General features: G+C 41.5%; 1 protein-coding gene and 1 long non-coding RNA gene across 3 annotated transcripts in view; one reads left to right on the plus strand and one right to left on the minus strand.

Annotated features, from left to right (window-relative positions):
- Positions 1–24,003, plus strand: part of ptprub (protein tyrosine phosphatase receptor type Ub) — a 159,351-nt gene that overhangs the window by 98,219 nt on the left and 37,129 nt on the right. The window contains exons 8-12 of the mRNA XM_053433043.1: positions 5,666–5,983; positions 8,135–8,244; positions 11,384–11,585; positions 13,162–13,264; positions 13,349–13,622. Of these exons, the coding sequence (XP_053289018.1) occupies positions 5,666–5,983; positions 8,135–8,244; positions 11,384–11,585; positions 13,162–13,264; positions 13,349–13,622 (1,007 nt within the window). The remainder of the gene's footprint in view (positions 1–5,665; positions 5,984–8,134; positions 8,245–11,383; positions 11,586–13,161; positions 13,265–13,348; positions 13,623–24,003) is intronic.
- On the minus strand, positions 17,999–22,455 carry LOC128449750 (uncharacterized). 2 transcript variants are annotated; one of them, XR_008339904.1, is made up of 7 exons: positions 22,378–22,455; positions 21,193–21,293; positions 20,384–20,462; positions 20,005–20,160; positions 19,755–19,783; positions 19,543–19,571; positions 17,999–19,287 (listed from the first exon to the last, which is right to left on the minus strand). It is a non-coding gene; the product is annotated as an uncharacterized LOC128449750 (long non-coding RNA). The 2 variants fall into 2 exon arrangements; XR_008339905.1 differs by lacking the exon at positions 22,378–22,455 and adding an exon at positions 22,290–22,373.

Consider the following 24,003-nt stretch of genomic DNA (forward strand, 5'->3'; position numbering starts at 1 on the left):
GGGCAATTTGGGGTTCAGTGTCTTCCAAGAGGACACTTCAGAATGGCCACGGGAAGAGCCAGTAATCTAACCAAATACCTTCTCTCTAGTGGCAGCCCACTCTACCTCCTGATCCTATAGAGGCCTGTTCAGGATGAAAATATGAAATACTTTACAAGAAAAAGAGATGATCCCTCCTCATATCTTGTAACAATTCATCTTGAACCCCCTGGTTACTTTTCCTAACATAGGGTCAAGATTCAGTTTAGGTTTAAGCTAATGTCAACTACACAGCCATTCACACAGCAGAGCAGTGCATTTCGATTTTTGAATCAAAACATGAAAATGCTTTTGCTCCAGCGATACACTGGCCAGCTGCTACTGCTGCTGCTGCATTTCAAGCTGAAAGCACATCCTCCACTCCTCAGCTCTTATCCATTTGTTATTCTTGACATGAATGATAGAGACTGCTTTATCACTTGCATCTTCTCATGGCCAGAAATTTGCATCCATATGGATCTTGTTGCATGTCGTCCTGTTTATAGAGATAACTGTTTAGTATTTCCCATTTAGGGATTTGTGTTTTTTTTTTTTTTATTGGAAAAGGTCATTACTCTGAAAGGACCCATTATGCAACGTGTAAAGCGCCTCAGGGAATCACAGCAGCCACTGTTTAGGTGATGCATGATCCAGAGCCTGAAAAGGGGAATAGATTGGGTTGAACACCTGGCTGTTGGGTCGATTCCACAAGCACTGGAAGGCTGCTCTGTGATTTTCTAAATTGCATTGACTTGCACATGTCATCTAGAGCATATTAATACAAATAAAAAATGTCCTCTTTACATTCAATGGAGTCATTTCATTACAGATCCTGACTTCAAAGTACTAATGCTACACAGGCACACACCTTTGTTTGACACAACTTCATTCTTTCCTTATGAGGCTGCATCTGTCACGATAATCTGCTAAAACTCAAATAGAAGAGGAACAAATTCCGACTAAGTTGCTGTGTGAACTTATCTATGAAGAAAAGACACATTCGCTAACACTGGAGTTCTCTGAAGCTGAGGCGAGTGAAAAGGAGACTTTTCTTCGCTGCGAGCATGGTAATACTGGTTTGACGGTTATTTTAAAGATAACAGCTGGCTGACTTGAGTAGCTATAGCCTGGAGTGGGCTTCTTTGGTATCTACTGGAGGAGAGAGACATTTTATATGGCAAGTACAATAAATGGTCTAGAATTTGTTGGTTACAGTGGTGGAGACGTATTGATCACAGATCTACACTGTAAAGGTTTGGAAAACACATTAAGGGACATGGGTACTGAATATACATAATTAATGTTTATTCATTTGTATAGAATTTATACATAATTTATGTATATTCAGTACCCACATGGCTTTAGCTTACAATGATATAATAAATAATTAATTATTAATCCACCAACTATTTGGGGGTTTGTCTATAAAATGCCAAATTCCCATATCCCAGTGTAACATCTTAAAATGTCCAACACAGAGGAGTTTCATTTTACCTTTATTTTTTATTTTATATATACAGAAAAAGCGTAAATCTTTGTATTTAACAATCTGGAAATGTTTTATTTTTAAATTGAAAAAAGTAATGGTTATCAAAACAATTCTCCACGATCAGTATTTCTTTTTTGTTTGTGTTTTCTGCTTTTACAGATTATATAGTTGGTTATTTTGTCTTTGTTCCAACGTTCATGTGAAGGTTTTCTTCACATCAGCTTGAACATTTTGTTCTGTCTGCACACGTCTCCTCCGTAATCCGTCAGAGTGCAGAGTCAGAACACCCAGGGAGGAGAGCAGGACACCAGCCGGCCGACCCCCGATGATCACTGTGTTAAACTCAGTATACATGCGCACATATAGAGCCCAACAAGAACACTAACAATAGAGATGCATGACATTACTGCTGCCTTCATCTGTAACATGAGTATCACGGGCACAACAAAATGGAGAGCTTTGTGTTACCCAACGGCAGTCTGTGGATTTGTGTCTTCCATGGTCATCACTCTTTTTCTATGCCCACCGGTCTCTTCCTGCCACACACCATCCCTCACACATCTCCCCACCCCACTCCAGTAGAGCCTTGCTGCCCCCCACATACACACACACACCCCACACCCCTCTCCAATAACATATTAAAGCTACTCTCCTCTCCCAACAGCCAAAGACACCCCTCATTCATCAGGCACCCTGAGTGAGCTCAAAGCCCTCTCTCCCCCGATCTCTGCACAACCCCTCCCCAACTCCAGAGACACAAGATATTCACAATAAATAAATAAAAAAAGACAACAGCATGAGGGGGAGAAGAAGAGTAGGGTAAGGCAGGGAAGGCTGTGGTGTGGCTCAGTGTCTCTGTGTGTGTGTGTGTGTGTTTGTTTGTGTGTGGGTGTGTGTTGGGGGGGTAGTTTTTCAAAGTGAAAGACTGAAACGGTGAAAACGAGGCGAGAGGTGAAGCGAGAGACGACTCAAAACATACGGAAATTGCTTTCACAGTCGCTTGTATCAGTGTTTCTGAAAGTCACCAAACTCTTTAATAACGTATTTACATTTCAACCACTGTTACATTAGCTTGTTCAGCCATGTGGGGGATAAGTAATATTGCTGTGTTTGCTGAGCTGTTAAACGGGGGCATTTAGATGTAGTAAGCTCAATACAGAGGAAATGTAGGTGGAATTAATTTTTTTCAGTTTTGTTGTGTCTTTATTTCTCATTTGTGGCGACAAATTAATGAGAAAGTAATGTTTGATTTATTGGGCTGGGCTGTCTTTTACACTGAGTTGCATCCTCCACCTGGCGTTTATCACCTTCGTGAACCTCCAGGAGAGTCTATTCACCACCTTGTTCCCAGAGCTCCCCCTGACCCAACCTACAAACCATCTGGTATACACCACTCCCACTGACCCTGCATTCCAACACCGAGTCCTGGCCACCCTCCCCATCGCTGTTGGCCTTATTAGGCTTAAGCACGAGAAAATAGACGGTGGGTTGTCGTGGTGATTTCACGGAGGAGGTATTTATTCAGGGGAACAGAAGGGATATTTGGATCCTCTTTATATTTAGCGAGAAAGTGAATTTCCCCACCAAAAGCTGTGTCCGGCCACTGTGACTAATCTCACTCTTCCATGGTAATGCTGAATATTCCCCATCCCTAACAAACACGGTGACCAGCCCGACTCCACCGTACACGTTTGCACCATCGCCGCGCCGAGCTGTCCTCATGCGGGTGCTGTAAAACTAATGGCCGTGAATGTGAACATGGTCTCCGCCTGGCTCTGATGGCCATCCAGGTGTGCTTGATGAGCCATTGCTGTGATTATCAGCACGGTGCATTAGCACAGCTTGAAGCCTCTCAAGTAAATCACGGAGGAGAGGCGAGCATTTGTACTGCAGGTGGTCCCAGAACTACGTTAATGGGCTTCCACCTGCTGCTGGGTCAAGGAACCTTCTGGCAGGCCCCGGCCCGCGAAGCTCTCGGTCTGCTATAGGGAGCCAGCACTGAAGCCCGACTAAAATTAGGCACATTAGGAACACAAGTGTTATGCCTTTCTTGGCATGTCGTTCATCATGTCCTCCATTTGGAGCCAGAATTCCCTATTTGTGCACATTTGGGCTGTTTGGATTTATGTGCTCTTGTGTGTTTTTGCTTGCACATGGATAAGATCCTGGATGTCTGTATAAAGAATTTCTTCCCGTCTGACACAGTCAGTTTTTATCTCTCCACGGATGAAGCTCGGCTCCGTCCTGCTGCTGTCCGATGTCACAGTTTTCGCAGAGATAATAAACCAGAACCTGTCACATCCACTCTGACTTCCAGTCCCCAAGGATCAACATGGTGCTCTGGGCTTTTGGCCATGTTTGGGCGGCTGCAGTTTTCATGCCGCAGGGTGCCAGAGAATGGGTGCCCATGGCACACGGACAAATAAGACGAGGCAAGGGGAAGGGACTGGCACAAATGTCCACTTTGAGAAAACCTACAATGAGCACACTGTGGCCTCTTTGGCTTTGCTTTCATTAACTCAGCAGTTAAATGCCTCTCTGTATTTAGCTCCCAGACTGTGCAGACTATCAATTGCACCATTAAGACAATCCTCAGTTACACTGAACAATGGAACGTTAATATTTCTTGCTGGGTGCAGTCTACTACTTTGCGATTACGGAGCCCACCCATTTATCTGCAGTCACATTACTCTGGATGAGGTTCAGATTAATGCTCTGCTCATATTTCCATCTAGTGTGAGATGCTAGACAGCAAATGAAAAGAGAAGGCTGGTGACGGCAGAGGCCTTCAGTATAGACGGGAAGTGTCATAAAATTTTACTTGAAAAAGAATTGCTCTACCGCAGGCAGTAATAAATGCATAAGAAATTGGGCATAGGGCTGTAATGTCTGATAATGTTAGCATGTTTAAATTTATGCGTGTGTGAACCTGCACACATAAAAGAGAGAGAGAGAGAGATGGAAGATGGTAGCGGGGAGTTATATAGAGATATGGCTGAATAATCGTATTATATGAAGCAAATGTGCATATCTTTGTTTTTATGTGTCCTTTCACATCTACAAAGCACCTTTCAAATCCATTTTCTTAGATAACTCTTGTTTTAGTGCATTAGCTCCTGCACAGTGATGCATTAGCCACATTATTGAAGCTCCCGTCACTAATCTGTGCTGCGGCGAGAATCCCACTGAGTCAGTGAAGGAATGAAGACCTTGGCCAGTAACCTCAAGCTCCACTAATCCCTCTCTGTACCCCGTATCTCTGCTGTCATACCTTGCCTCCCCGGCCCATTACTCAACACACCCTGTTAACGAATAAATACATACAATACATTATGTAGCATATTGCTCGACAAAAAGGCATTGATTGTGTTATGGCCACCGATTAATGCCTTCATTGATACGGAGGATGTCCTTGGCTTAACTGATCCTCTCCTCAGTTGCAGACGTCCTCCTGAACACTGGCTGGTCTGTGCCTCTGCGCATAGAGGCGCTCTGTGTCTCTCAGCCGGCCATAGCAGTTGAGGAGGATATCAAACACAGGGTTGTTGCTCTTTTTACCCTGCGTCACAGAAAGTCAGGGTTAACCCGGCAATGACCAGAATTAACGCGGTGCCTTCTAAAAATATGCGCCAGGCCATCGCGATGACCCAGCTGTAAATGTGACCAGCGGAAGTGGATGCCCTTGTAGGACTCTGGCATTTTTTCTGTGTGGAATGGACCTCGGGAGGAAAGAAGTATAACTACTGGATGGCCAATTTGCTTTCCGACATGGAGGCGGGGACTGGTGGGAGCATGATGGCAACCCGCAGCCTGTCCGATTAATTAGCGCAATTGGCATGAGTTCCTGCTCTGCCATGGGGAGGTGGGAGTGTTGTCCTGGCAGCGAACAGTTGAGATGGGGCAGTACGACCGCACGTGGGAGTGAAACAAGTGAAAAACTGCCAGGGTTGTCCTGGGACTTCAGCTACACTCTAATTTGCTGGGTGTTCTGTCTAAAATCACATTTTTGACAATAAAACCAAGTTACCGCTGTTTTCATTCTCTAAAATGGATTATTTTGCCTCCAGGACTTTACTTGTTTTTGTTTCATTTCTGCTTCCATTATTAGAAATGTTTTTCTTTGTTTTTCTTCTTCAATCTTTCCTACTCCCTCCTCAGAGCCCATGCGTGCACTGCGGGGCCTCTCAGCCAGCGATCTCCAGTCCAGGCAGTTGTCCCTGCAGTGGGAGAATCTGGCGTTCAACCTGACACGCTGCCACACCTACTCAGTGTCCCTGTGCTACCGCTACACGACGGCGGGAGGTGGTGGCGGCCACAACACCACCGTGCGTGAGTGTCTGGCAGTGGAACACAATGCCTCGCGCTTCACGCTGCGTGATCTGCCACCCTACCACGGCATCCATGTCCGCCTGTCACTGGCCAATCCGGAGGGGAAGAAGGAGGGAAGAGAAGTCACCTTCCAGACCGAGGAGGACAGTAAGTCCCACTGGAAGATACCGAATAAACCCGACATATATTTGGTTTTCTGAAACAGTGCAGTGTGTACATACATTTTATCAAGCTCTGTATTTAAGCTCTGTACCCTTTTAGGCTGCTTTATTTTTCAAATTCCCGACATTAAATATATTGTATTTTTTCTCAACTAAAATTATGACACCTATAATTATATGTCTAGTTACTTTTGCAATTCATATTTTATATAATAATAATAATACATTGTATTTACAGAGATTTTTTCCAAATTCTCAAAAACGCTTTAAACATAGTGAAGGATAAAATAAGGAAACAATCAATATACTCTTTAAAACAAAGAAAAACATAAGAATGAGGTATACTAATACAAATTGAAACACAATATAAAGCATGGGGTGGTTTTAGCTGGAATGTAATAAGATCATGGGACATTGCTGAAGATTAAACCCAAACTTTTTGGCTTGTGACCCCTTATTAAAAGAACAGTGTTTACTTTAGGCCCCTTGTCAGATGTCCACAAACTGTGAGCTGTTCCGGCAGAGTGATTCCCCCTCTAAACTTCTCAGATGTTCATTTACATAATTGGCCCAAAGAGGTAAAACTCTGCATGCAATATTTTGAAAAAACAAAAACAAGACTTTGAGTTTAATCCTAAGAACTCCCAATTAATCATTTCACAACCCTTCAGAATTATCTCTGACCCTACACTACACATCATCAAAACCCTTTTCAAGCAGTGATACAGCAGTTTTAATATTATATTATCTTCATTTAATAATAATTACTATGAAGATAAATGTCATAGTCGCAATTATTCTGCAATGCTTTTTGATGATAACACGTCTTCAGATTTGAAATGCATGACTTTGACTCTTTAGATCATTTGTACATTTTAGTATTTGTAATTTAACATAAGTAAAGGATCTGAATATAGCTGCCCTCCGGCTTCATGTGCACTCTGTGTCAACCCTGCCTGCACAGAGAAAGAGAGAGAATTGTCATATTTAAAAGTGTGCTCTCATGGATTACTTCCATGTACCAGAATACCTCAAATTATTGAACTATTCCTGTAGGCAATATCAGAAAAGAGATTATCCCGACCTGAGCTTTCCCAGAATCAGACCGATATTGTGACATTATCTTGTGTTGTGATGTTTTTAAGCTTTTAGGTTTAGTCAACATTAATCCACTGTATCATTAGTGGTTCAAATATCAATAACCACACACACCTCTGCTGGCTACTTTGACTTCTCCAAACACATTAATACAGAGAGGATGACCCTCTGACTGAGGCCGAATCAGCATCACAAAAGATCCATTTTATTTTCAGAAGAGGAAAACATTAAATCTGAGACTCCAGCGACCCTGAGATGGGATTTGGTGCTTATTTCTTATCTGCTATTATTCCTTTGTGCCGTAGCACATTGTGTGGACAGCGGCTTCGGGAGAAATCAATTCTGCAATGAAAAAATATCTAAACAAACAAGAATTTGACAGAAATAGATATATACTGAGAATGATACAATTTTTTTTTTCTGAAGTGATAATAGATGGAAAAATAAATATATACTTAAAGTACATTTTTTGCCGAAAGCCTTAATAAGCAACTCTGTCCTACAGACTCACTCTATTCAAAAATAACGGTCGACTCAGCTTTTTGGCTCCTGCTTTAGCCTTAGGCCTGAATCTCGCATAACAGTCTCCCTCAGTGAAGCGCTTAGACAGACTGTGGGGACTGGAGCCGCAACTGAATGGCCCAAAAAAATGTTAACTCAGTGTACAGTTGGATGTTCAGACGCTCAGTGTCCCCTCAGTGCCTATCAGAAACAAGTTCGTTATCAGGAGTCTGACATATTCATCAATGTATTTTTACCATGACAGAGGAATGATATGAAATTATAATACCCTTTCCAGATATTTCTGCCTCTTATGTCTATATTGTGGTTACATAATTGATGCAGTTTATAAATTAACTGTGTCCTTATCTGATGTCCTCAGCCTGCTGCTCTCCAGCTGACTGAGCGGCTCATGTGGTGCATTGTTCTGAGCCGCTGTGACATTCACTTCTGTGATATTGACAGCAGAGGCTCACCATGGGATTAGCACTTGAAATTTCCTCCGACAAATGTTTGTTCTGACATTTTTTTTCTCCAGTTCCCGGAGGCATAGCACCGGAGTCGCTCACCTTCACCCCACTGGATGACATGATCTTCCTCAAGTGGGAGGAGCCTGTTGAGCCCAACGGCCTCATTACACAATACGAGGTGAGTCCAGAGAGACACTCTTAATGAATTTCTCTGTCCTGTCACTTACTCTGATTCCAATCATGCACTGAACTCTGGACTTTATCCTGATATGATCCAGAGAGGCTGTTTGTGAGAGCCAAATTTCAGCCCCATTGTAAAATATCCGGAGAATGTCCAAATGAGCCCATGTGAGAGCAGGCTAATCTCTAAGGAATTTACAGCGAGCGAGTGGGCATGTCAAGGAAGCTTTCAGACATGCGATTGACTCAAAAAACGAGAAAACGTGTCTGAATCGGACAATATCCCGCTGCGTTCTATATATGTGAAAGGCAAAGTGCAGAGAATGTCCAGACCTAATTTTCGAGACATTTTCTCTTCATGCCTTAAAACGGCTTTAGAAAATGACTGGTGATTGTAGGACCAGATGGGAAATCATCTGGTTGAGATGATGCGTGCATTGCAGTAACAGTTAACTCGAACACAGAGTTAACTTTAAGATTGAAAGTCCATTCTTCACCATGGAGGCAGTAGTTGAAAGAAAAGAATCTCCCGACAAGGTCCAATGAGCAGCTGTTCCCGAGCTCTCTGTCATATCGCACAGTTTTCCTGTGCAGATAAAAATTGCCCGGTTGTCACTGAATTGACCTTTTGTGAGCCCTGCTCCCCCTCGGTGACTGTCACTACACCTGTCAAGGCTCCTCTCACACGACACATCGACAGTTTACACAGACCAACTGTGGGAGATTTACCACTTACACTCAAACCCTTAGAAGCAATGGGGCCTTGAATATAGACAAAGACAAAAGCAGTATCATAATTCCTAACTGGCTGAAGTGACATCACTAGCTGATGATCAATACGGCATGAATTAAGAATAAAACAATAGTGTTCTTGATAAGAAGTTAAGTAGAACAATTTAATGAATTATTTTATCAAACATAATCATCTTTAAAGTTTGGGGGGAAAAAAGGTTTGATTTTTGCTCATATTAATATTTTTCACCTTTAATGTTAAAATAGAAAAAGATGAAGATACATTACATTCTTAATTGCAGTGATTGTCTGGACTGTTGAGCAGAGAAGCTAACGTTAGTGTAAACCTACACCGTGTCCTTGGAGACCCCTCGAGAAACGCTGAGTTAAATTACTACTAAAGCCAATAGGTTCAATATGCTTATGTGTAGCTAACCAGCTCTGCAGCAGACCCACACACTGTTAAATCCATTCCTTGCCCTTGTGCTTTTTGGATAGTTTGACAGGCCCGACATACTGTAGCTGACTGCACAGTATAGGGCAGTGGGGGTCTAACACTTCAAGTTCAAATTTCACATTTTCTAACAACAAAATATTTTTGACAGAAGGCGTTAAAAAATAAAGGTTCATTGAGTGTGGAGAATTTTTTCAGTTTGAACATCCAGGCAACATGGGCAACTCCATAGGCACTGCTGCGGAAGATGGGTGATATTATATAAAGCTACAGAATAGCTATGAAATGAACTTTGTGGTCAGATAAATTGTCCCTAGAGAGAGAGAGTTTTCTGTGCCAACACACTGTGTTATTTTGGTGAAATTATATTTTAGCTGATGCCCGAATTCTAAAATACTGAAACAGCACTTTAGCAAAACATCCACTTGTAACTTTGGACTCAATATTTTTGGCAACGATAATCTCAAGCCTCACTACAACATTATTTTTCTTAAACTGAAATGGGTTTTTGTTGGTTTCATGCCCATCGCAAAAATACCTTCTCTCTATTTGGTGGGCCATAATGTCAAGTGCCTCTTTAATTGCCACAGATATGTGTGTAGTCTCCAGACCTGCTTTATATTCTCCTTCTCCACCCACCGCTTTAATGCAAGGTGTGCTGTGCCTATATGAACAAAAGCAGCAGAGTTAGTATATATGCTTTCTCCGACCTTGTGCATATGGCCTAGCACTTATACCTGGTCCCGTCCAGTTTAAATAGAGGCCAGTGCCATCATTAAAAAAAAAGTCACTTGCACGTGCGTGTTGCATTGTAAGCCCTCCATTTAGAGGATAATGATTAGTATTTACTGTATGCTCTGAAGGTGGTTAGATAGCCGTATGCCTGTCTACCTATCCTCAAGCCTTTTTTCCTTCGCTGCTCTTGCAATGTCGCCTCAAGGCTATTTTTAAATAGGATTAGTGGTTTGACATAAAGTGAGGGTTGCACAGGGTTTTTTAGTATGTTGATCTCCCCTGTCTGACTGTGAAAGCTTAATAGAGAGCTGCAGAAATCCTTGTCATTTCTCTCGGATTAAACCATTGACCACTGCCTGAGCTTATCGACCACCGTGCTGTCCTGCGAGTGCTCACCGCTCTGTGCGCTCTCAAGCTTCTTAAACGTCTGCCTTTGTAGAGGAAGCACAGAGGTCTGCGTGTGTTTAGTCACTGGACGGCTCATAATTCTCTCTTCACACTCTGGGGGTGCGAGCAGGCATTAAACTCCTGGAAATCAGGGCAGCCTTAGGTTTGGCTTGAATGGCAACCTCAGCGGGTGCATGCGTGTTTACAGGCATCGCTAGCGTGTGTGCTCATTCCTTCAGTGAAGAGAATCTCTTCCGGCTTTAATGTACTGTATAGGCCAATATGCTCACCCTTGTCTGATTGCAGCAAGGTCATCTGCTTTCGCTCTCCACTGCATGGCACTCTCATAGAAATTCTGATGAGAGCGTCATGTAGGCGAGGCAAATCACCTCTTGAGAAAACAGGAAGGGATTTCACTTTCTAAAGGACACTCATGCACATCAAACCCAACACTTAAAGGTATTGATTCAAACACTTGAATACACATTTTCACTTTCTGATGTCCTTGATCTGTGACTTTTTATCATGCATCAATTAGTCGGAAAATAATTTGCCACTCACAGTAGGTTTTGAAAATCTCGAGGTGTGACTTTGACTCAACAGTGTCAATGCCAATCAGTCCCTCTTGGTCCAAAACTATAAATCCACATGAGCAATTAAGCACACCGATTTAGAGAAGCAAATTATTTTCTGAGGGTAGTGAATCATCTCCAGGTTACTACTTTAGTCAGAGCCTTGATTGTTGATCAGTGTAAAACAGAAAACTCAAAATCTAAGCTAGTGTTACTCAGATTTGATTATTTTCTACTTTCTTTTCCCGTCCCAACAGATCAGTTACCAAAGCATTGAGTCGTCTGATCCAGGCATCAACGTCCCAGGACCTCGGAGAACAGTGTCCAAGATGAAGAATGAGACCTACCACATGTTCTCCAACCTCCACCCTGGAACCACTTACCTAATCTCCGTCCGAGCTCGCACGGCCAAGGGCTTTGGCCAGACCGCCCTCACTGAAATCACCACTAACATCTCAGGTACAAGCACCGCTGACTCACTGAGCGAGGGGGGGGGAAGGTGAAAGCCGCCGTTAAATCATGAAACAGAAATGGAAACGGGGAGCCTCTCTGTGCCTTCACTGATGCGGCGTGCAGCTACAACACAGACTTCACCCTCCGCGTGCTATTATTAGGATCTGGATTTTTTCCTCTCTCTTGACCTCGGTATCTTTCCCCTATCTCCCTCTCTGAGGCAAACCTACTGCTCCCAGAGTGTAGGAACTGTTTTTCCATTGCCTCTCCAAAATAGTGACACACTGTCATCTCTCTGTTCTCGAGACATAAATTAACTCGAAGGAAGCAGAGGAGCGGCACAGAGGGGAAGCCGCTGTGCGTTGTGTATAAAGGAAGATGCAGTACATCATCGGGACCACAATGTCACCTCTGAGAGTCTCCGAGCTTATTACTGGTGATAGAAATCCAGCTTTTGTGTTGCCATTTCCTTTTAATGATGCATTTGTGCTTGTTAAGGGACGGGATTACACCTCTAAGGAGCGCACAACGCGGCCACTCCCACCCTGCCTGGCTCTCACTCTCGCTGCTCGTTCTGGCCCCTATCTCTGTTTGGAGAGTTTTTTTTAATTACAGATTTAGTGCGCAATCACTGCTGACTGGCTGTATGTCAGACGGAGCACTGGCACAGAGTCAGACCGCAGATAGAGTCCAAAAGTCTGTGTAGATCATCCTCAACCTCCACCACTGGCCCACGGTGCAGAACATTCACTTACACTGAGCGTCTCTCAAATCTGCACTGACAGCCAGCAAACACTGAACACCTTCAAAAGCCACTATACTGTCAGCATCTTCAAGCAATACCCAGCGCAGTGCATCTATCCACACACATTTCCTCACATACACACAAATATGCATATATAGATGTGTTCAACACCGTGGCCGATAAACAATTATCCTTCAAACAGACTCTATCTGGCAGCAGGCATCAAACCCACTTTTAGGTCTGCAAACCACAACAGACCTTTAATGTCAACAAATGCACCTTCAGGTTTCCTTAATGCCTCACCTTAATTGATGTCAGCTCTTTTCTGCAGCGGTATTAGCAAACCGTTTTTTAAAATATGATAATCATCGATTTCCTCATGAATAGTTTGCTCTCCTTCCCCTCACTAATTGACCAGTGGTATAAGAAGAGAAGTGTGCTGCCACATCTCTGGGGAGGAGCACAGCTTTAGCTAAATCCTTTCAAATGAGAAGCCTGTTCAATTTAGCCACAATTCCATGACTTTTAATTGGACCTGTATCCAAGACAACTAGGATGGAGAATTCCAACTGTGTGCTGAATATGAGGATATGGGCAGTGGGTATATTAGCACTGTTAGCCGTTTATGTGGGGAAGGAAGGGACAGCTCCTTGCCTAAATGAAATGCTCCGTCAGGTTCATGAGACATTGAGGGTGTGAACTTTTATATGGAAGGAGGAAGCGGGAGACAATTAAAACAAAATTAAGGAGGTATAAAATAGCACTAGGCAAAAGCCACATGCACATTTGTTTGTATGAATGTGACTTAATTATTCAAGTTTTTTTTTGTGTCCTCAGCTCCCACATTTGATTACGGAGACATGCCGTCCCCCCTGAGTGAGACCGAAAGTACAATTACTGTCCTGCTGCGTCCAGCTCAAGGTCGAGGGGCACCTGTCAGGTGAGGAGACTTTCTTAAATCTACAGGTCAGATTTTTTTCCTTTACAAAACACAACTTATTAAAGGTGCACACCATGTATCCAGCACGTACCAGGTGGTGATTGAAGAAGAAACCGTGAAGAAAGTGAAGAGGGAGATCGGGCTTCAGGAGTGTTTCCCTCTGCCCATGTCGCACGGTGAAGCCCAGGCCCGGGGGACACCCCACTACTACACAGCCGAGCTGCCACCCAGCAGCCTGCCAGAGGCCAGTCCCTTCACTGTGGGCGACAATCACACTTACAACGGCTACTGGAACAGCCCTCTGGATCCGCGCAAGAGCTACCTCGTCTACTTCCAAGCTATGAGCAACTTCAGAGGGGTGAGTGATTGTCTGACCGTTCTGCTACAGATCGGCTACGGACATTTACATTCAGAGTAATTCTGCGCCGGTGTATTTAATGAGTTTGTGTATTTGCTAATGCTGTGGGTGACACAGTAGGACAGTTGGCATTGTCTGAGCTCACCATCCTGAAACAGTATTTAATGCTGTGAATGGGCTTGTCTGATGGAAACATTCAGCTGGCAGTGTAACTACTGTGAAATGATGTATGTTTGTATGTGCTTTGATTCTATGCAAACAAAAGATGTCCGAAAGGAGGATTACTTGCATGTATTATTTACAGCCAGAAAAGCTCTGATTAGCTGGAAGTACTCAGAGGCAACAATATACTTCATTCAGCTTTTATTGTCTTTCCTTTATTCGGTTCGATTCACTTTTTTTCTGTCCTGTTACTTTATTAGATGGTCCTTTCATTATTGTCTTTACATACTGCTCTACAGTTCCGCTTACTTCTTTCGAATGTAATGTCATGGTTTACAATAGTGCATTAAGATAATTAGTTAGCAGGTAAAGTACTTTTGGAGTTAAATTAAACATAGAGATATTATTTTAGTGATGCTGAGTTTGTTACACAGACACCTCTCCAATTATAATGATCTATCTTTGTACCCATTATCAATGTAAGGAAGTATTCGACCAAAGAAACACAATTATTATCTTTTTAATTTGCCTGTTTATTAAGTCAGCAACACTGTTTGTGAAATGTGTAAGGCTTCACACCAGCACGACTGCAACTTTACGAATATATTTCCAGGAAAAAAGCTTGATAGAAATCTTTTATTGAAATTTTCCAACATATGCATTTAATCATCACAGCATGACACATTACGACATTCAACACCAGGAGGTCCAGGCCGCATGTTTGGAAGTAAAGTGCATCTCAAGATAGAAGAGGAAAGATGTCCACACTTTAAAAGAGATGTGCCGTAAAACTTTCCACTCATTTACAGCGTAATAGAGGTTTGCCATGTTTCCAGTGTAATGACAGAAAAGCTAAGGCATCACACAGTGCATCTGCAAGAGCAAAAACTCCAGGAACTTCTCCAAATAGTATGAGTACCAGGTCTGGTCATATCTCCCCACTACAGATAAGAAAGTGTTTCTAAAAGGGCAGACGAGAATGGTACACGATTTGGGCAGCTCCAAAACATCCAGCGCAGGGTTTCATCCTGGTGACAGCAGCAGCAGATTTGATCTGTTCCAGGGAGCATCCTTCACAGTGTGCTGCTGTTGAGATGTAGACTATGTGAAACCTGAAATAGCAATGAACCATCTGTAATACATATGGATACCGAACGAGTTCTTGAAACTGCAGAGTGCCATACTACCTCAGAAATTCCCAGCTTTAGAGATAGAGATCTCTGCCACCTCTTAATCCCTTCCTGAATGACAATTGAGTGAAGGAGAAATGGTGGGAATACAGCACAGACTTAGAAACACTATCTGTTTCTACTACTGTGCTCTAGTAATACTGTGATTCCCAATACAACTCCTTTTGAATTTTAGAATCCCAATAATAGCGTAAAATATTTGGCAATTCCAATCTGCTTTGTGTCTCTCCAGTTCCTAAACCCTTGGATTAGATTGCTTCACATGAAAGATAAAATGATCTTGTTCAATTCTTGAAAAAAATATAGTGTGTTTAAAAACGACTGTTTGAAAGAAGATAACAAATGTTGCCAATCATTCTAAGGTTTATTCTACCAGCTAAAGAGCTACAGAGGCACAACCATTGATTCGGTTCTATTTTGTGACCTTTTCTACTGCTGATTTCAGATTGTATTTAAAGAAATCTTTGAATTTGGGTCATAATGATTACGATGTAATCAACTAATTTAAATGAAAATCAGTCAGACTCCATGAAGTGGGCCTCAGTGGTAACTGGAACTGCAATGCTGAAGTTGATTGTATAAACTGATATTTAAAAAAACTGTGATTACGTCGAGGGCTTTGGGGATGGAAAGGTCAGCTTGAGTAAGATGCAGAATTCAACTATCTGGTGCAAAGTTAATTTGAAGGTCCGTCCTCCTCTCCTGACTCCTTTCAATCTGTTTCACTCCTTCTTGCTTAACCCAGGGGTGTATATGTCAAAAAGAAGTGGGGCCAACGGACACTCCTGTCTGGTGACACAATCTTTGGCAAAAAAACAAGTCTGTGGTGAGGCATTAAGGATTTGAATCCAAAAGCCACATTCATTTGAATATGTGAATAAATAGTTATATTTCTGTGAGTGTCAAGAGAAAGAATCACCTGCAGAAACACAATCCACTGGACATATAGAGAATGTTAAATAATTTGTTTAAATTACCAGAAGGGTCGCCCTGAGATGAATCCTGACAGATCAGGATAAATAATTGGGTTTGTGACCTTATCAAGCTTCACTCGAGAGCAAACTTGATTCATTCCTCCGGGGATTCTTGGCCTTTGTATGTAAAACTGAAATTATACTTTCTGTCATGCTCTGTGATCATGACTTCTGTAATGTGTGTAAGCACTTTGCGATCGGGGCTCATTTCTGTGAATACAATTCAGTATGGAACACATATAGGGTTCGATAACTTGAGAAACCACATCTAATTTGTGTGATTCAGTTCCTTTCACTCATACAGACTGATCAATGTTTTCTTTTTCTTGCCCACGAAAACATTTCTTTCAGTTTCTAATCACTGGACTCCGCGGAGTAGCGCTCTTTGTAGAATTACTTATAAACGTTTAATTGTGATCAGTGATTATGCCGTGAGCGGTTTGTCTCTCTGCTATACAAGTGGCTCCAACAGATTGACTCTGTTGATTGCAGAGAGCATTTCACCGGCTGTCTCCCCATTCATATGATTTTTACCCCAATCTGCTCCAGGTCTTAATCTGTGGTTTAATTGGGGTGTTCTGTTTACAGTGATACGCTCTTCATGTCAAGATTGGTCAAAGAGAATAGATTTTATTTCAGAGATAGACAAATAAACCTATTGTGCTCTTTCTGCAGGCATTGGAGGCAATCATGTCCCCACGAAAGAGACATCTACTGTCTTTACATTCACGTCTAGATAAAGACATCTATAGAAACTGTACAAACTTGTTGCCAGCTAATCAATTTGGATTCAGTCATTTTTGTATATTTATCATTTGCAAAACATGGTTAAATGCAGAAAGTGCTCTGATCTGAAATAATGATGTCCTTTTATCCATTCTTTATCCATAAATAAGAAATTGATTCTAGAATAGGACTCCTGCACTGGGGAGGAGATTAATGCAGCCTGGATAGAAGGATTTTTTTGTATCTCCAAGCATCAATAATTGCATTAGGTCTGAAGTAAATTCTTCATGCAACAAGCAGACTTATTTAGTGCTCCACATGTGGGTGTTGACCAGTCTAAGAGTGATACACCCTTAGAAATATCCTCTTTCTCGCTTTATGGCTCTAAAATATCACTGAAGATTTCCCTCTTAAATTATAGGAGCAGCTTGTGTCTCCAGTCGTAGTCTCTAACAGAACAACTTAACTAACAGGCCAGAGTTCAACCAGATGATGAGAAAATAAAGTCCTCATCCGAATTTTTCTTTTTTTCATTAGAAACTCTCATTCTTAAAATTCCACCACTAATGCTCTGACTTACCTGCTCTCTACCTCAGAGGAGAACCTTTACAGTCTAAAGGTGCTGCAGTCTCCAGACCCAGCAGCTCTTTAAGTAAAAGCACCAGATAGAAATGTTCTCCATCCTCCTGTCTCTCCTTCATACCAGTTATACACGGATGACATGGTCGGGACATTGCTTCTTTTGTTCCGAATGACGAACACCCAGTTTCAGATGGATCTCCTCCTGATGCACGGAGGTAATGACCTCATACATGACCGCTCTCTGCCTCCTCTGAGGAGGTCACACAGACCTCCACACTCAAAAAAAGAATTCCTTGAATTTACTTAAAAAAATCATGGAAAGAATTTCCACATGATTAAATTGGTTTCTTTCAGTATAAAGCAATTATGTTGGTCTAACGTAATTTTCTTAGGTTGGGTTAGTGTAATATCTTAGAGTTGATTCAACTTAGTTAGTTGAATTAGATCCCACTTGATTTAATAGTTAGTCTAATTAGGACTAACTTAATTCAATAGAGTTTATCCAACTGATTTCAAATTAATACAATTTAAACTATTAAATAGAGTTAATCTATCCCAAAAAAATTAAGTTGGCCCAACATAATTGCTTTATACTGAAATAAACCCATTTAATCATGTGGAAATTCTTTCCATGATTTTTTTAAGTAAAATCAAACCATAGCTTTTAAGTGCAAACAATGTGAACAGTAACAAAACCAAATTAAATGTTTAAATGGCTGGAAACAAGACAAGACAAACTGTGGATGAGGCAATCAAATTGTATTTCTTAAAAAACACAAAGTTCAACACTTTCAGGTGCTTGTAAACAACATTAAAAAAAATACTTTCTCTTAATATCAACACATTGCTTCCCTTATTATTCAAAGTGCAAAAAGTAAGATAATGTTAACACTTTCAGGTGCTTGTAAATATAAAAAATAGACTCCCATTTTTGAGAAATTGAAAAAACAGCACATTGCAAGTCCAAACAGAATGGATCTTAATATTCACACACACACACCAAATCCAAAACAGAATGGATCCTAATATTCACACACACACACCAAATCCAAACAGAATGGATCTTAGTATTAACAAAATAAAGAAAATTTACAAAAGTATAGTGATTTAGTGAACAGTAAAGTGCTGTTAAGAAATGGGGCACTGTCAAGTAGCCATCACATATGACAGGATTCCATTAGAATTATCGCGGCCAAGGGAATGGTCAGAGATGGAAAGTTTTGGAGAAGTCTGAATCAACAAATTTCTAAATTGTTTTACATTATCGGGGAACCCCGACCCTATATGAGCTGATCAAGGCTTACGATTAATCTGTACCACACTCAATCAAGACTGACAATGTCGCAGACCAGATTTTTCTGTTGATTGTTGGGAGGGGCCAGGGCATAAATTTGACGAGAACCTTGCAGTGTGAGGCCAGCATTAGACTCACATTTCCCTTGAAACATTTCACATTCCACATCAGTACAACATATTTAGAATGTAACAGTGAACATAACATCAGAAACTGAGGTTCAATGAATTCTAGAGCCTGCTCAATGTCAAGACTTGAACATTATAAACAAAACACTGCTTAAATTATTTTAAATTTTTTTGTGCCAACAAAAACATTTCACAGTTAGGGACATTTGACATAAAAGCCAACAGTGGTAAATCTAAAACATTGTGGAAGACAATTTTTTTTAGTATTTTAACTTCACTTATGTTAGGATCGAACAAGAGTTTAACTGATTTTTAGTCACAAGGTGTTTTTCCTAAGGTGAGGATGAGCTCAGTCATGTACTTGATCTTCTGCAGAGCTTCAAAGGTGTATTTTAGCTCTCTGGGGTAGCTACGGTTTAGAGCATACACAAGCGCAAGCAACTCTGCCACTGCAAAAGGCACATACCTCAACTCATGCAACACCTTTACACCCTCCAGAAGAATTCTGACATCCTCTGGGTTCTCACTGGGCCCTGCACCGTTGTGTCGCATGACAAAGACTCCAAAGACCGTCTCTGCCATAGCCTCCAGACTGCTTTTATCATCGCTCTGTAATTAAGAAAAAAAATAATGAATAAGATAAATTATTTTTAAATTTATGTGCATTATATTTCATATCTTATAGCACGAGTCATTTTTACACTATTAATGTAAAACAGCTTTCACCAACTATCTTCAAATAATCAAAGTACATACATTCCAATGTTTTTGGAGCTGATGTTTCAAAAGTTTTAAGGGCTATGTGAATTCAAAGGAAAATTAACAATGATCATCCCCAGTGAAGATTAAGTTAAATCAACATACCAGGTATTCTTTCACCAGCTTCTCTGGATCTTCATCAATCCAAGGTCACAGATTAGAGAGAATATGTGAAAGAAAGAAAAACACATTAGGAAAAACATCTTGACCAACCAGCAGTTGTTTTCACACACCTGATGCTAGATTCACAGGTCATCACAACATGAGACGGCTTTAGAAGCTAGAGTAGATGTGAAGATTAAGTTAAATCAACATACCAGGTATTCTTTCACCAGCTTCTCTGGATCTTCATCAGTGTAAGGTTGCAGATTAGAGAGAATATGTGAAAAAAATAAAAACACATTAGGAAAAACATCTTGACCAACCAGCAGAGTTGTTTTCACACACCTGATGCTAGATTCAAAGGTCATCACAACACAAGACGGCTTCTGAAGCTAGAGTAGATGTGTTTGCAGGAATTATTATAAATATGAGTATATAACATGAGTCACTTTTCCATTATCATACCTCAGTCATGGCTACCATGATGCTTCTGATCCGCCCCCCTTGAACTCTGCCTGTCTTGGCAAACAACTGGATTAGGTCTGCAGAGTGAGCATCCAGCTCAGAGAAGAACGTTAACTCTAAATGGATTGTTGTGATTCTCTTGAGTTCCACACACACCTACAAATTGAGAAAAAGACAACAACAAAAAAAGACAAAATTAAGTTTGGCTATTTTGATTTCAGTGGTCTCATCTCATCATCTCATCAGTGGTACATATCAATATTAGTTTTCTCCATACAAATTCCACTGTCAGAGCCAGTGAATCCTTAACAGTTTATGAATTACATCAGAGTCTGTAAAAGGTAAAAGGGGATGTTCCTTAACACAGTCATTTACTTACCTCATGCACATGGAAGAGAGCAGGCCACCTTGTTTTGAAATCAGCTATCATTGGTGCCTCCTGAACTACTTGTTGCCTCCTGTAAGCAAAGGTCTTGTCCATCATTTGCCACATTCTCCTCATCGTTTCTTTTCTTCACTTCTGAGAGGAGGGCCACTCTTGGTCCTTCTAGTGTCCCGGCTGTTTCACCAGACGGATAGGCAGGGCAGTAATTCACTTCTGCTGGACTGGTTGTAACTACACCTGGCTTGAAGTTTTTCATGGTATGTGGTTTGTGCTTTCTGTTTTTGTGAGAGTGAAAGGTTCCATATACATTTGTTTTAAAACTGCAACCCATAAACATACAATAGACAGTTTCATTACTCTTCAAATGAGTGCCAATGTGTATGAAATAATCCTTTTCAGTAGACAGACCTCTGCAAGTGCATAACGTACATCTGAATGTTGACAGTTCCAGCAGCTCCTGGGAATTTTGTTTAGGATGGACTCTACTTAAATGAATATGCATAGCATTCCATGTCTTAAAAGTACATGGGCAGTTTGTGTGTGGGCACGGGTAGCGCTGCCTTTGACGGTGTTGTAGTCTCAGATGTTTCAGTAGGTCATATCTAGAAGATGTAGATTTGCTACACAGCTTACAATTCCACATTGCCCCACCCAAAAAAAAACACATCAAAGTTTTGATGATGGACTTGCAGTCTAAATGACCTAGAAATGGACAAAGGTTTCTGCTGCTCTAGCCAACAAAAAAACCAAGGGAATTTGGTAGATATACTTATATAAAGAAACTTTATGATGGCCCCCTTTACCTGCATTCACAGACAGGTTGGACAACAGACATAGGTGCAGTCAGATAGGAGACTCTTGTGGTCGGACAGCAGTCACAGCACACTTTGGCATTCACAAATTTCTGTAATAGATTTAGAGAGATTGATCAGTTAACATGAAGTTATCATTAAATAATTAGAAAACACAGCCACATGGGCACAGACGCACACAGGAAAGAGCTAGATGCAGAGGTAGAAAAGGGTGAGTGTATGGGGAGAAATTGAAACAGACGAAGGGAGGAAGAGACAGACAGAAAGGCTAATGCAAAGCTGAAAAAAATATAAATACTTAAACATACTACATAGACATTTTATTTACCAGGCAAGAAACTGTTCCTGTATAGTTATTATAATTCTATGGGAAGGTTGAGTAACACAGCAGGAGCTGGAAACAATGATCAATCTGATTCACCATTCAAATAGAGAAGAAAAAGAGCTGATGTTTAGTTTTACTGACAACATTTAGCAATGTCATATTCTCTGGTTTAACGTGTTCAGATGCATTAGCTCATTTTTTTCCCTAATGGATCATCGAGGCTGGAAAGACAAAAACGGGAAAACGTGACATTATACAGATGTAGACAAATTCCAATTAATAGAACACAATATTGCTAGGACACGCAGCGTTCGTGGACGGGACGTTTCACGTGTCTGCATGCATGAGTCACGTGCTACGCCATGCTCGACTCGTTTTGACTTCAACTCGTTACTCGTCACACTGTCCCCATGCGCTGACGTTACTCACTATTTCTGCCAGCAAATGTTCCCTCGTGATAAAGTAAGCCGAGTGTAGCCGTAATGGCGCTCTGCTCCCCGGAACCGGAGTTCACACACGCCGCGTCTTCTCTGATGTAGCCGCTGACTCATCAAGTGTCTTGTGTGTCCTTCTCACACGATGTAACGTTATTCTTCAGTTCAATGCTTATATGAAAGTCTTTGAGTAACTATCTTTCAAGTTATAGAGGCACAACTAGCAACACAAAACACCGTGTTAACTCGCCATGTGTGACGGACGACTTTCTAAGTTTGATAAAAACCCGCTAACAGCGAGTAACAAATAAACCGCTGCGTTCTAATACCGTGGAAAATGAACCGACTAACAGCTGATGAGATTTCTGAACAATATTTCGCTCGCATATGATTGGATGGAAATTGATTTTCCCTTACCTTCTCCGTGTGCCTGATGTACACATCCGGTAACGTACCTGACTTCCGGTATTTTTCTTCTCGCGATGTCTCATCGAGGTGTGTTCTCGCGACGAGTGCCGTGCTTCTTGCGCGGAAACTCGAACATATCAATTCATATCAACGTGATTTAATCGTGTTAAAGCGAAGTTGTTGAATATTTAGCAAATCCAACGCAATTGTATCACGTTCATCTTGCAAACAGGAATTATTTAATTCAAAATACTCTTTTAATTCAAGTAAATAGGACAGCCACCCAATATCCTTTTTTTGAGTGCAACATGGTAACCCTGGGCACCTACTTACTCCTTTGTGTTTGTATATTCCTCCCACTGGTCTTGTCCTTGCCCTCTTGATGTTCTTGGCCTGCGTTTCCACCTTCTTGTCATTTCTTAAAGAAACTCAGTTTCTTATGTACTTCTACTTTATACCAATCAAGAAGGTTATGTTTTCACAGATTTTTTGACAGTTTGTTTGCACATTTTGTAAGTTTGCATGATTTTACAATTTCACTACTGGAAGAATTACCAAAAAAATTGGTGGAAGGATGCCGTACCCATCAGACAGGAAAGCAGTGAATTATTTCTGGTGAAATCAGAGCAGGGGGCTGATCCATGAATTTTTCTATCACATTCTCTAACATTGCAAATAGGACATTTTGACCAATTTCACAGATGTCACATGTAATTAATTCATAGATCTTGATGGCGGAGTTGAGTGCCATTCTAGTTCTTTATGCAGTTAATTAGTTGAGTATTTAAAGAAACACTGTGGACCAAGGTGACACTAAATAATCTCTGCATTTGTATCAACTTTAATCTTGGTTTTAGCCGGCAGATGGTGCATTATTTCACACTTTTGCCCAAACTAAAGCACACAAAGCACCTCCAGACTCCTGTCACACCCAGAGGACGCCACATTACCTTTCCCAAATTCTATTACAGGAAGGGCTGCTTCCTGGGTGAGGCAATTACTTAAAGATAATTGGGCCCAGGTGCAGATGATCAGAGGCAGAAAGCTGCTGCCTCGATATTCACAGATGGAGGCGATGTAGCTGAGAAATGCTGCCGCAGGTTACGCAGCCCTCTGAGATCATTTGCTGGAAATAAATACATGCATGCTATGATATCCTGCTCTGTCTGACTTTTTGAGCCATGTCAGTAGAGGTTTCTGTGTGATTAAATCACTGAAGCCCCCCCTCCTCCCCCCTCCATTGGACATCAGTGTATTACAAAGTTCCATGAAGGAAGAGCTGGGTGGCTCATCCCCACCAGTAGCATATTTTTCCAGCCCAGTGGAGAAACACAGGGAGGGACTGCAGTGTGAGCACTTCACACAACTCGGCAACTAAGCATGGGATTAAATCGGGGGAGGCCTGGCTTTACCGGCGGATGGGATTAGGTTTTGTTTTGCCTGGCAGGCGGCCAGCATCCATGACCCACAACGAGTGGACACAGTGCCAGATCACACAGCCACCACTGTCCCTGGGCAACACTGTTGCTTTTGACCAGGAAAGACACAGACGCAGTCAGAATCTGTGCATCAGTCCTGCCTCGGTGCTGTGGCTGAAACAATTCAGTGATTCAACAATTCAGTATTAGTTTACTT

Source organism: Pleuronectes platessa, chromosome 10, assembly GCF_947347685.1.
Source record: "Pleuronectes platessa chromosome 10, fPlePla1.1, whole genome shotgun sequence".
NCBI lineage: Eukaryota > Metazoa > Chordata > Actinopteri > Pleuronectiformes > Pleuronectidae > Pleuronectes > Pleuronectes platessa.